The following is a 13,360-nucleotide window of genomic DNA, read 5'->3' as shown; positions in this document are numbered from 1 at the left end:
CCGCCCATAATAACAGAGGAATACATTCAGTCTTTACATTTCAAGCATTGAAGTTGGGAGCCCGCCCAGATAACAGAGGCATACATTTCAAGTCTTTAATTTTCAAGTATTGAAGTTGGGAGCCCGCCCAGATAACAGAGGCATACATTTCAAGATCAAGTCAGAGGACAATAAAACAGAGGGTTACAATAGGAATCCCCAGCAGGAAACAATAAAATTCCCCGGCACCGGGAAACAGAAGGTTGCAACAAGAGGTCACAGTACAAACTCAAGTACATGTGTCAAAAGAAGTAAAGCACCGAAAGAAATGCAAGCAGACAAGGAAGCAAGGCAACAAAAACAAATTGTACTCTAGCCTAGCTTCTTGTTTTTTTTAAGCACGGTGTAACAAGGAGATCGGTAAGCAGTAGTAATAGCATGCAACAACAGTAACATTGCAGTCCAACGGTAGTCCCAGCTACCAAAATTTCTCGAACTACATTGACCTGATTCCTGTTTAGCCCAGGATATGTAGGAAACCTTTGAAGCAAAGGTTCGGTCAAATCTTTTTCAAAAAATGCTTCAACGGAGTACTCGGATGGGCAAAAATCGCTCGCTTTATCTTTGCACGAAAACCCTTCGTGTCTCCGGGCAAAGAGGGGCAGCTGTAAGCACGTGATTTTTGCCCTATATGAGAATTACTCCCAAAAAATTCAAAAATAAAATGATTTTTCTTTGGTGTGCAATTTTGTGATATTTTGTGATATTTTGAAGAATTATTTGTATTTGTCTGTGCGTGTTTATTCGCTAAATTAATAAAAAATACAAAAATATGTCGCATTTTGCATGTAGGATTTAATTCTACAATTTTTAGTAATTAAAATTGTTTTACAAAAATTAAAAATTACAAAAATAGGCATCGTTTGCATTTTTAGCATTTAATGTCCAAATATACAATTTTATGCTTAATTAATACTTAATTGTGCGTTAATTGTTATTGGGAGTTAATTTGCGCCTTTATAACTTAATTTAGTTCTTAATAATAGTTTAAGTATTTTTATAATTTAGTTTTAGAAAAATAAAAGAAGAAAAGAGAGCGAAAATATAAAGAAAGTCGGAATTGGGCCTCTTCTTCAATTTCAAGCTATAGGCCCAAAAATGGTCCAATCTTCCCTACGACCCAGTCCATTTCGAACTGGGTCGACCCAGTCCATAACCCAAAAGACCCAAACCCCTTTGTCTTGCATTTTACAAAACAAAACAAAAAAAAAAAGACAAAAACCCTAAAAAAATTTCTAAACCATCCGCCCCCCCTCCTATCTTCTTCTTCTTCCTCAAGCTTCAAGAAAGCCAACAATGGCCACCCTATCTTCTTCCTCTCCAAAACCTCTCCGGAGATCCTCCATTAAATCCAACCACCCATGGCTACATCGTCTTCATCTCCTTCTTCTTCGTCCGAAATTCCTAGCCCTATCCGCCATTGACGAAGCTCGTCGAGCTCAAGCTTGAGCTCGACGTCCATGGCTGACCATGCTGCTTCTTTTCCTCCTTCCGAGCACGTCGAGCTGCTGCTGTGGTTGCTTAGATTTTTTTTTTTTCCGTCCAAACACCACCTCCGAACAACCCCCAGCCACGCCGGAACAACACAAAACGAACCAAGATGCCATGGCTGTCCGCTCACGCATCTGCTACTGCTGCTCCATCGACGCTTCCGCTGCTCCTCCTTCCTCCGCCGCTGCTTCTGCTTCTCGACGTCGTGCTGCTGCTCGCCGCTTCGTACTGTTGTTGACGACGCAAGGCAGTCCGGTTAAAGTCCGGCAAAGGTCGAGGGTTTTTCGTCAAGTGAAGATCCTGTACGTCGTGAGTTCATCGTCAAGTTCGTTGTTTGTTTGGTCGTTGTTCGTCTTTCGATCCGGTTAGTAGTTTTTGAGTTTTATTTTGTCCGTATTTTGTTTTGATATTTTCGAATCTAAAATCAACAAATGTTTGTTTTGTTTATCGTTTGAATTAATTTTTAGTTCATGTTCATGTGTTATTTGTTAAATTAATTTTCAGATTTTAAAATGGAAGTTTAATTAGTTGTTTTCATATTCATGTCATGTTTGTATTATTGTTTAAGTGAATATTTGTTAGTTTGATGTTTGTTAGATACAAATTGAAATTTAATTAAATATTTCTTCAATTTGTTTCATGTGTTTATGTATTGTTAGAAATTGTTAATATTGTTAAGTTCAAGTTTAAGTTCATAATTGTTTCTTCGTCGATCTTGTTATTTGTTTAAAGAATTTAGTTGTGTTAAAGGAATATATTGATTTAATCGTTTAATCCGTCATGTTTGTTGTGTTAAAATAGATTCATTCATGTTCATACTTTGTTTGGATGATCTTGAATCCGAATTTTGTATAGTTTGATTTCTTGTTTACCATTTATGATTATTGCTTGAATTGTTCTCATAATCTTGTTTAAAGTTTAATATAAGAATTGTTTGTTGTAATGTTGTTAGAGTTGATTTTAAGTTCAATATTATTGAATTTAATCTAAATGTACTTGTTTGATTGTTGTTGTTGTTTAAATCCGAAAATAGGTTTTGTTGCTAAAATATTGTTCAATCAAATTTTAGTTGTTCTTTGTTGTTCAATTTGTGTTCATGTGATTTGTTGTTGAAATGTTGTTAAAATTGTGTTCATGTGATATTGTTGTTATGATGTTCATCCGTGTTCATATTGTTGTTTGAACATTGTTAGAAATTGATCATATTGTCTATATTTTGGTTAAGTTTGATTAATTGATGTGTTATAGCTGATGGGTAGTTTGGTAAATTTGTAGTACGTTCAGGGGTAGTTTGGTAATTTCAGTAAGGTCGGAGGGGGTAGTTTAGGAATTGTACATTTTGTAATTGTTTATTTGAAGCATGGGGGACAAAATGAAATGGGGTGGGTTGTGATATGATTATTTAATATAAAGGGGGGACAAGATTTAATTTAAAGGGGAATCTTGCATTATTTTAAATGAAGCATGGGGGACAAAATATAATGGGGTGGTGTGATATGTTTATTTAATGTAATGGGGATGAGTGGAAAGATAATGGGTTGGGTAGAGAAAAAGTATTGATTTAATTGATTAAAAGATTTATGAGATGGGATTATATATATGTGAAGTCTTGAACACAAGACAAGAACAGATACAGAGAGAACAGAAAAGATACGAGAAAAAATACAGACACAGATAGAGAAAAAAACGGACAGAGAATAGAAGAGAGAAAAATTCCGAAAAATATTTAAGCTTTCAAAATAAAAATAAAAGCTAAAAAATCTACTGCTTTCTTTCTTTGTTTGAAATTAGTATTAATGGTTGTTGTTTCATTTAAAGCTTAAAGCTTTTGTTTTTGGGATTACTACTCCACCGGTTTGTACTGGGTTGTTACTGTTGCTGGGCAGTTGTTGATGTTGTACTGTTATTACTGCCGCTGATTCTCATCTTCATTTTCTTGCTTCCAATATCAGGTACATATCTGTAAATTCATGTCATGAAAAGCTTCAACATGACATATTAATGAAGTTCGGGAATTATAATTCTGTTTTCCATTCGTTCAAGTTCATTAGTTTAAAATTTGGTTTTGTTTCAGTTGATTAATATAGTAGTATGTTTGTCGTGATGAATATAAGATAATTGTTACCTCTTAAAGTTCGTATAAGTGTTGTAATAATATCACCTATTTCGGAATTTTCATTAAGTGAAGTCATGATTGAATTATCAAGGTAGGGAACATGACATAAAATGGGCCATTAATTACATCCCGTAATATTGTTAGCTAAATGTAAAGTAGAATGGAAGTATCAAGAAATTACATTATTAGTATATCTTGTAAAAAATCTGATTTTGGTTTAGATTGATATAAGTTGTATGTTCATATATGGCATGATGATGAGTATATATATAATCATATATGGAAGGTGATTTGATATAGCTCGTTACGATGTTAGAGTGTTATGAATGTTTTAGACGGACAATTGTGTTGCATGTAAGGCAATTTTATTCAATCGATTTGTATAATAATTCCCTTTCTTATCAACTTGATGCCTATCTACCATCATAAACAAATTAATCAAACGATTATAATTTTGGATTAAAAACAATTAATGTAGAAGGTGATTAGGTTTATAGATTATAACATTTTTTTTAGCATTCGCTTCAAATAGAACAATGAAAATTCTTCAAAAATATCACTTCCTTACATCCATTCTTTCCCAATTTTTATACGTAATTTGCATGTTGTCTATTTGGGTAGGCAAATATTGTATTCACTAAATGGTAGTATTAATCACACATTTATTTTTACTCCACAAATTCGAATGGTTTGAGGAATATAATTCATACGCGAAAAACATAAATTGCGACCAACGTCCAATAAATTGTAAATTCTTTTTAAGGAATTTAGAGACTAAAAGAATATTTATTTCTCATGATGTTCACATAAAAATACGTGGATATAATAAACAATTTGTAAACAAATTTATACTACCATCAAGAATATTTTTGTGATTAGGGATACGTTCGCGTAACCTAATTATATTTCTAAAGGCAATTCGGATTATGCGTTCGCGCAACTTCGATCGAATATTTAATAAAAGGGATTTCTCGGAGAATATCATTATTAATTTCATAAAAACCCGAGATGTGAGGTTCACTACTTAATTATACAAAAAGGGCGAATATTCTTGATTTTATTTAAAGCATAATTTCGAAAATAATTATTTTAATAAAAATATTATCTATATTATTGTGTACACGTGCGCGTGACACAACTCCGCATGTTTTAAAAAATATAATTTATAACACGAATATACGTACGCGTGATTCGATTCAAAGAAGGGACTTTAAATCTAAATAGAAGCGGTAACAATAAAATCATGCAATAAAAAATGTATTTACAAATCAAAATAATCAAGCCGAATATAACAGTTGAGCGACCGTGCTAGAACCACGGAACTCGGGAATGCCTAACACCTTCTCCCGGGTTAACAGAATTCCTTATCCGGATTTCTGGTGCGCAGACTGTTAAATAGACAGAGTCATATTCTTTTCCTCGATTCGGGATAAGTCTTATAGGCATGATTTCTAGGTGATTCTGGATTCCAGTATCATACAAGTAGCGTTGTAATTTTAGGTTAACGGATACGCAGATTAAAGGCATTACAAACCTATAGGCATGATCTCTAGTTATCTGCGGAATGAGGCAGTGAATGATCCCAGAACTCTGAATTACCAGTGTTGATTTTACATACATGTTTCTTAGGTAGGTGATAATGTCTTATATGCAGAATTCCTACTAGTTAACAACTGAAATTGATTTTATATACTTTATCCCTATAGGCATGTCGTCTAAGTGTAGCAACGTGACGAAGTAACAAAGTAGGTGATTAGTTGATTAAGATCATATAGTCATGATATCCAAAGGAGCAACGTACCAAGAATAATAGAAACAGTTGATTGATTAATTAATTGAAACCCTATAGACATGGTATCTATATGGACATCAGCAAAATATGTGTTAAATAGGCATGCTATCTAGAAGCGTTTAGTAGTACACATGCAAACAGGTATAGTAATTACTTGAGCCAACATGTTTTGACAAGGTAAGTAAAGTGTGTGTGTGTGATTCCTATAGGCAGAGTTTTCTATGTGTGCATACAAATAAAACATATCGAATCAAAGTAACAAGCAAAGCAAGTAGGTCCTATAGGCATGTTTTCCACCCGTTTATGTAAAAATTAGGATACCCTAACCCCCTTTTTCACTAACCTCCCCATCGTTTGTTTACAAATCCTTACAGGCACAGAATGAAATAATACATACTTAAAGATGACAAACTGTAGACTAAAACAAGTACAAGCCCGCTAAGGCAATCACAGACCCAATACAAAGTAACCCGGGGATATCCCAGGCCTTCAATAGCCTTACTCTCGGACAAAGTAGCAGGCCCAACCACAGACACACAAGAAAACAACTAGAGTGCCCCTGAATCCTGTGACCAAGTCCAACAATATATATGGCCCCCTCCCGGGCCTAACTAATAATTTATTAACCCAAATGGATGCCAAATTTGACCAAACGAGTAACAAACGACTCGTAGAATTAATTGAACAACTTAAACACTCAGTTCTTAAAAATATAATTGGCAGCAGCTCTAGTCAAGGTATATAAACAAGTTCATGCTAAATTGGAGGCATACAAAAGACACATACAAGGCAAGTTTATGCTTGTCATTCCAAAACAGAGATTAAGAGCAACAAGATTAACCATCGTCGGATAGTAGACTATTTCAAACAAAGTTTGAAGAAAAGCATAGTCCAGAATTATCCTAAAAAGCCTTAGTCATAGGTTTGAACATGAGAACCTAGCAGTGTTACAGACAAGAACATATGAAGTATAGTCTTACCATGGAGGCTTAACATGAGAACCTAATGAGAATGTGACAACATAACAACATGCTAGTGAGCATAGTTTGGCAGACATATCAAATAATTGAATCATGAGGCTTAACATACTAAGCACAGATCATAGCACAAAGACCCTAAAAGCTTATGTTAGGTAAAAGACTAAAAACATACATCAATTTCTAGGCTAACAGTGCAAGCAGACACCAAGATTCATGCTAGTTGACTATACATATGAGAAGAAGCTAAACATTGAAATCTACCCTAGAGGTCTTAAACAATACTAAAGGATACATGTTTAACAAGTTGAGGAGTACAATCATAGAATTGCAAATAGCAATAAACATGTTCAGCCGGACATTAAGACAATATTGTAACATGGGATTCATATGGCCATGGTCAGTTTGTAAAGAAACATAAAAGACCTAGCATAAAGGAATTCATTCAAGCAAGGAGAAGATCCCCTAAGAGTTTCAATATAAGAACCCAAGGCAAGGCATGGGGAGGGTCTCATAACAAACAATAGGTAATCAGAATAGTCAGAATCATTAAAGTTGCACACATACAATAGGCATGCATCGAAGCTTAAAGTTCAAACAGGTTCAGATGCTAGAAAAACACAAAGGCACAGAATTAATTCCAACGGAAAACAAGAATACCAACAGAGGAGAACAATGACATATTGATTCACAAAGACCTAAATGGCACGAGCATACAAAGCATGAACATAAGTAAAAATGAAATTGCGAGTGTCTCAGTACTTACCAATTTGTAGAACTAAAAAGCAAAAAAAGGTAGAAAACTAAATGCCAGCAGCAGCTTGCTTATCAGTAGCAAAGAGAGAACGGTAGAAACCCTAAAATTCTCAGTGTGTCATAGTTCCCAAGGGTCTCAGATGAACCCCGGGTAGTGCTCACACTAAGAGAGGTTAAGCAATCGAGTTCTGGTGGCCTTGGCTTTTAGCCAGCCAAGAACAATAGATTCAGAATAGTATCGAGTGAGTGTGAGTACGAGAGAATAGTTCTTAAGGTGATTAAAGTCTATCCAAAGGGAAAATTGGGGAGAGGTTTATATAGTAGCAAAATTAAGTACCCAAACAAGGAAAACAGTCGATTAAACACAAATAAGGAAAGAATAACATGCAAAATCGATTAGAATCAATTTAGGAGGAATCCAGCAAACCCTAGTTTAAAATGAAGAACAAAAAATAGTAAAATCTCACTGAATTGGACTCGTAGGGCCTGGTAGTGAGTGTATCAAGTCAAGAACATGGCAATAATACAGAATCAAAGTTGAACGAACGCATGTTGATGAGCTTCCATAAATAACTCAGTACCAAACGAGTAATATTAAGAAAACGGGAAAGAAGCGTTGTGAGTATAGCAAAAGGAAAGGAAATAAAGAAGATCTACATATTCTCTTGGGTATAGGCTAGGATTTGGGGTAAGGTAGCTAGGTTTTAGTGCGAGAGGAGAGGAGAGCATTTAGGGGCGGCTAGGCAGTGTGAAATGTGAGGATTAGGGTTGGGGCGGGTAATTAAAAATGGGAGAATGGTTGTGGGTCGTTGATCATTTGAGATTAACGGCTAGGATTAGAAGAGAAGTGGGGCAGGTTGTTTAAACGGGTACTGACCGGGTTAAGATTAAAGGGCTTGAGCTAGGGACTTGAGGAGTTTGGGCCACTAATGTGGTCCGAAAAATTGGTATAATTTGAGCTATATTTTAAATATGCGAAATTATTTAAATAAAATAATTAATAAATAATAAAATATTACTTATCTAATAAATTAATTGAAAATAATAATTTAACATTATAAAAATATAAAAATGCTAATCTAGCATGAATAATGTAGTAATTGTAATTATACATAGCATATAGGCTATTATTGCAAAATTATGTAAATAGCTTAAAAATACCAATATAACTATATGAAATGAAGTAAAAATATTATGAAACATATATGTGGATGCAAATAATAGATTTGGATGATTAAATCATCACAAAATAATTTAAGGGGTAATTAATGCATATTCAAGTAATTTAAATGCAAGAAAATCAATTTTAAAACTTTAAAAAAATTATGAAAAACTATAGAAAATACTTGTATAACTCTTATAAATTAAGTAATGATGAAAAATAATACTTTGAAAGTATATATACTATTTAAAAAAATATGAGGGCAAAATTGGATATCAACAATAGGTGATGTCAAATTTTATGAAATCGTATGTATGTTGTTGTTGTTGATTGTTGTACTGTTTGGGAGGCATAATATGATTATTATTGATGTTGTTTGGGCTGCTTAGTGATTTTTATAACTTGTGGGAAGTCATAAATAGCGGAAATGCTGCCCGTTTTATCGTGAAATAGGTTGTGGTCGATATGTAGTATTTACGACGCTTACACGATAACGATTGTATTATTTCTCTTATTGTAGACTAAGGAGCAGTGACATTTGCATAACTTGAGATTGGGCGACATATACAAGATATGTGATGCTATCCTTTTCTTTCTTTTGCATGACTCCAGTTATACGTAATGTAATCGCACGAGCTTCCAAAGATACTCCACTCTAAGAAGCTAGCAGTACCTAGTTTCCATTCTTATGGAATGATTGATGTTAATGTTGCTTCCCTTATTCTTATGTTATCAAATGTTGTTGGTATTTCCTGATTCTTATAAGATTCATGATTTCGAGTTAGCTCTAATAACATATATGGAGGATACCGACCTTATGTCACTCTGAAAGGTTCAGAATGTAATTTCATGAGTCTAGCATGCAATATATATATATATGTACCTATTTTATTCTACCAAGTCGCGCTATAGTCGGCCATGTACGACACTTATTGTGCAATCACTAATCAGTTGGGTTTTATCGAGCTCCACATGGACATGTACGATTCTACCAAGCCTTATGACGAGTCCTATTTATAGCTCTATTTAGGAAGACAAATCCCCAAATCAAGCTCCTCTTGAATGATAATGAAACAGAACGGTTGGCTTTAAATGCAAATATTATATGTAACGGCTGCTCAGTGAATGCTATCCAATATCAACTCTTCAAATCTTTGTTATTGTTTACCATGTCTCCAGAATTCACTCAACACCAGTCTCATGCTCGCATCCGGTACCAACTACTTGCTGATTCACATCTTACCTATCTTCAGTTCCAAGTGTCACTTCCTCATTTGTCCAACTGTCACTAACCAATTTTACCGCATAAAGTTATCGGGGTTGGATCTGAATTAATGGACTACCTAATACTAATACCAGGGAAGGAAAAAAGGGATCTTTACGCAAGTAGCCGGTCATATTCATTAGTACTATTTATCTTTTCTAGCCATATACATAGATTATATATGGGTTATACATTGATTATACACAATTATACACATATAATATATATCTTATGCATATATTATACCTTCACCGGCTATTTTTAATTTAAGTAATTGGGTGAGCGGCTATTTGAGTTAATTCTGCCAAAAAAAAAAGGAGAGGTGTATATGGGGAGCATAAATTAGAACCATGGACTCTCTGTGTGAGTGGTCCATTTCAGGGTTTATGCTATCTTCCTGTTCGAAATGCTTGTCCGATTGGGTTCCCGTTGTCTCTTCTTCCCCAAAACCAAAACCCTCTTCACTTCTCTCCATTTCCTCCGCTTCTTGTGTTCTTCAGAACTCCAGCACCTCGAGCCAGTCGATCCAAGGCCCTCACTGCCGCAACTGGAACCCTCAAACGACGCCGACTTGATTTCCCAAGTGCTCCTCCAACACCACAACCCATTTCACGCCATGGAATCCTCTATTCAGCTCCACGGCATTTCTCTCACCCCTTTCCTTGTCCATCAAACCCTCCTCCGCCTAAAACACTCTTCCAAAATTGCCCTCTCCTTCTTCCAGTATTCCCAGTCCCATCCCAGTTGCTCCCTCGACTCCACCACTTTTAATCTCCTCATCGACATTCTATGCAAAGTCCACCAGTTCGATGTTGCGTGGCAGCTTATTATCCAAATGGACCAGAAGTGCATTAAACCCAACTTCACTACTTTCTATTTGTTGATCCGTAGGCTTATTTCTGCTGGTTTGACCCGTCAAGCCATTCGGGCATTCAGTGAAATGCATATATTTATGGATGAAGAAAGTGAAGAGCAAGTGTGGAAGTCGTATTTTTGTTATCTTCTTGATACCCTTTGTAAATATGGATATGTTAAAGTGGCTACTGAAGTGTTCAATAAGGAGAAGTGGAGATTGGAGCTCAATCGTAAGATTTATACCATTCTAATATATGGTTGGTGTAAGGTGAAGAATATAGACATGGCTAGGAGGTTTCTAGGGGAGATGTTGGAGAAGGGAATTGATCCGAACGTGGTGAGTTACAATGTGTTGTTGAATGGGATTTGCAGGAGAGCGAGTTTGCATCCCGAGGAAAGGTTTGAGAAGGTAATTAGGGAAGCAGAGAAGCTGTTTGATGAAATGACTGAACGAGGTGTGGAACCGGATGTGACCAGCTATTCTGTACTCCTTCATGTCTATAGCCGGGCTCATAAGCCGGAGTTATTACTTGATAAATTAAGGATTATGAGGCGCAAAGGGATATGCCCGAATATTGTGACATATAGCTCAGTCATCAAGTGCCTCTGCTCTTGTGGTAGGATTGAAGACGCTGAGCTTTTACTCGAGCTAATGGTTTCTAATGGGGTGACTCCCACATCCGCAACTTACAATTGCTTCTTTAAAGAGTACAAAGGGAGAAAGGATGTCAATGGTGCATTGAGGTTATACGAGAAGATGAGGCAGGGTTCCCTCTATCCACCTAACGTGAGTACGTATAATATATTGTTGGGGATGTTATTGAAATTGGGTCGAATAGGGCTGGCCAGAGATATTTGGGAAGATATGAAGGCTTCTGGAGCAGGGCCTGATTTGGACTCATATACATTGTTGGTTCATGGATTTTGCGAGAAACAAAAATGGAAAACGGCCTGCGAATTCTTTATGGAAATGATAGAAAAAGGATATCTGCCACATAAGGTAACCTTTGAGACACTTTATAGAGGCTTAATACAATCCAATATGTTGAGAACGTGGAGAAGGTTAAAGAAAAGGCTTGATGAGGAATCAATTACTTTTGGTTCAGAGTTTGAAAATTATCACCTAAAGCCTTATAGAAGGTGATCTGGTGAAGTCTTGAAAGGAGTACAAGGTTGACTAAATCATCTAGGTTTCGTCTTTGCTGGAATTTGAACTTTGGTTTCCGTGGTTTTCAACCGCTAGGCCACACCGTCCAGACACATTTTAAACTTATGCTGTATTTGGCATGAGTTTGTTAATTTAATGTCCCCGGAAGTGGTTACTCCATCTGGATTGACTGTTTGATGGTTGTTAAGCTGAAGGTGTAAAAGCTGCAACAATGGATCACATGCAACCACGGATGATCCTTGTAATTGATGATGTAGGAGACCTCAAGAGCACATACGTAGCAAACATTCTGTCATTCTTAGGATTATGTCACAAACCTGAACAGGTCAATAAAATCTATCATGGAGAATGAATATAAAAAAACTGCTGGACCATCCAGAGAAGTTGGTAGTTTGCTGCTTTGGTAAGGAGATAGATTGTAATTGCTGACTTGAAAACTCAGTAGGCCATGACTTAATCTTACTATATTATCCCTAATATTTTCAATGATTGTTGAAATATTTTCTTGCATAGACATAAATGTTTATTTATAAAATCAATACCTAATAGATACACTAGTTTTATTAGCAGCAGCCTACGGGAAATCAAGTTAAATGCTTTTTCTTTTATTTATCATTGACTGCTCTATATTAACTTGAAAGATCTTTATATAATTGTAAAATACATAGTGTAGTTTGACACGGTTGGATTGCTGCAAACGTTACCAAATCCGACACCTTGTAAAATTATACGAATAGACAGACGGTATGCTAATCGTATTCAATTAAAATTAAGGCTTATTACTCTATCAAAATCCTAACATTCTCCTCTGCATTTTTATCTTAGACCGTCTATCCAATTCTCTTAATTTTAGATGTCACATAGGCCAATCATTGGTAGACACAGTTTACTGTTACTAGATAATTATATCAAATAACTTGAGGGAAAAAATTGAAAATTACTGTTGTAATTGATTGATAGGATCTAGTGTTGCACCAAGGTGTTGGAGAAAAAGCTAAGGATTAGCAAAAGCAAGCTTCACCTGAAGATAAATATATAATAACAATACAAAGCAAAGGAAAATATCATGTGCACACTAAGCAATATATTGGCACTAAACAAAATGTCCACAATTATCTAACAAAGTACAGGGCTGAATGTATGGTGGTAACATCCACATGTTCAGCAATCACTTGGAACCAAGAGAATATTCAAACATATAACCACAGCTTACGTAGATAATCCTCAATATTCACTTACAATCGCACATGGATTCAAGATTTTGAATTACGATTCTTAAATCAATAGTTAGCTTACAACATAACCTATCTCGCCTAAGGGTTTGGCATGACGTGTTATATTTTCTTCAAAAACATTATCCCACCTTCAACAATGTGATATAGCTTCTACAGATAACTGTCCAAATGTCCTGTATGCTTGAGCAATTGATAAATTAATATCAACAACCGGCAGAGGGAAGATTGCGTAGTGGGGCATAAACAGCCTTCTTTATGGTGCACTTTACACTCGTGTGTTTGAATTTGAAGGTGAAGATGTTAGTGATATTTTCAAAAAGTTGACAAATGTCCATTCACTTGGGAATTTGTATGGGAAGTTCAAAACACTTGGCATGCTCTAAACTTCTCAATTAACCTATAAATAGGCCTTCAAAATAGTCATCCAGTATCAACACATTTTACTTTGCCTCTTTCAAACCTCTCAGCTTCCTTTTCTTTCCTCCTTAAAATATTTATAGTCTAC

General features: G+C 35.5%; 1 protein-coding gene across 1 annotated transcript; it reads left to right on the top strand.

Annotated features, from left to right (window-relative positions):
- Nucleotides 1–9,973: 9,973 nt before the first annotated feature.
- Nucleotides 9,974–12,105, top strand: LOC104249844 (pentatricopeptide repeat-containing protein At2g13420, mitochondrial-like). Its single transcript, XM_009806347.2, has one exon. The coding sequence runs from the start codon at nucleotides 10,004–10,006 to the stop codon at nucleotides 11,594–11,596; it is 1,593 nt and encodes a 530-aa protein (XP_009804649.1). The 5' UTR covers nucleotides 9,974–10,003; the 3' UTR covers nucleotides 11,597–12,105.
- The last annotated feature ends 1,255 nt before the right edge of the window (nucleotides 12,106–13,360 follow it).

The sequence above is a fragment of the Nicotiana sylvestris genome, chromosome 11, assembly GCF_000393655.2.
Source record: "Nicotiana sylvestris chromosome 11, ASM39365v2, whole genome shotgun sequence".
NCBI classification, from domain to species: Eukaryota; Viridiplantae; Streptophyta; class Magnoliopsida; order Solanales; family Solanaceae; genus Nicotiana; species Nicotiana sylvestris.
The sequence above is the reverse complement of the archived record's forward strand: the minus strand, read 5'-3'. Positions and strand labels throughout refer to the sequence as shown.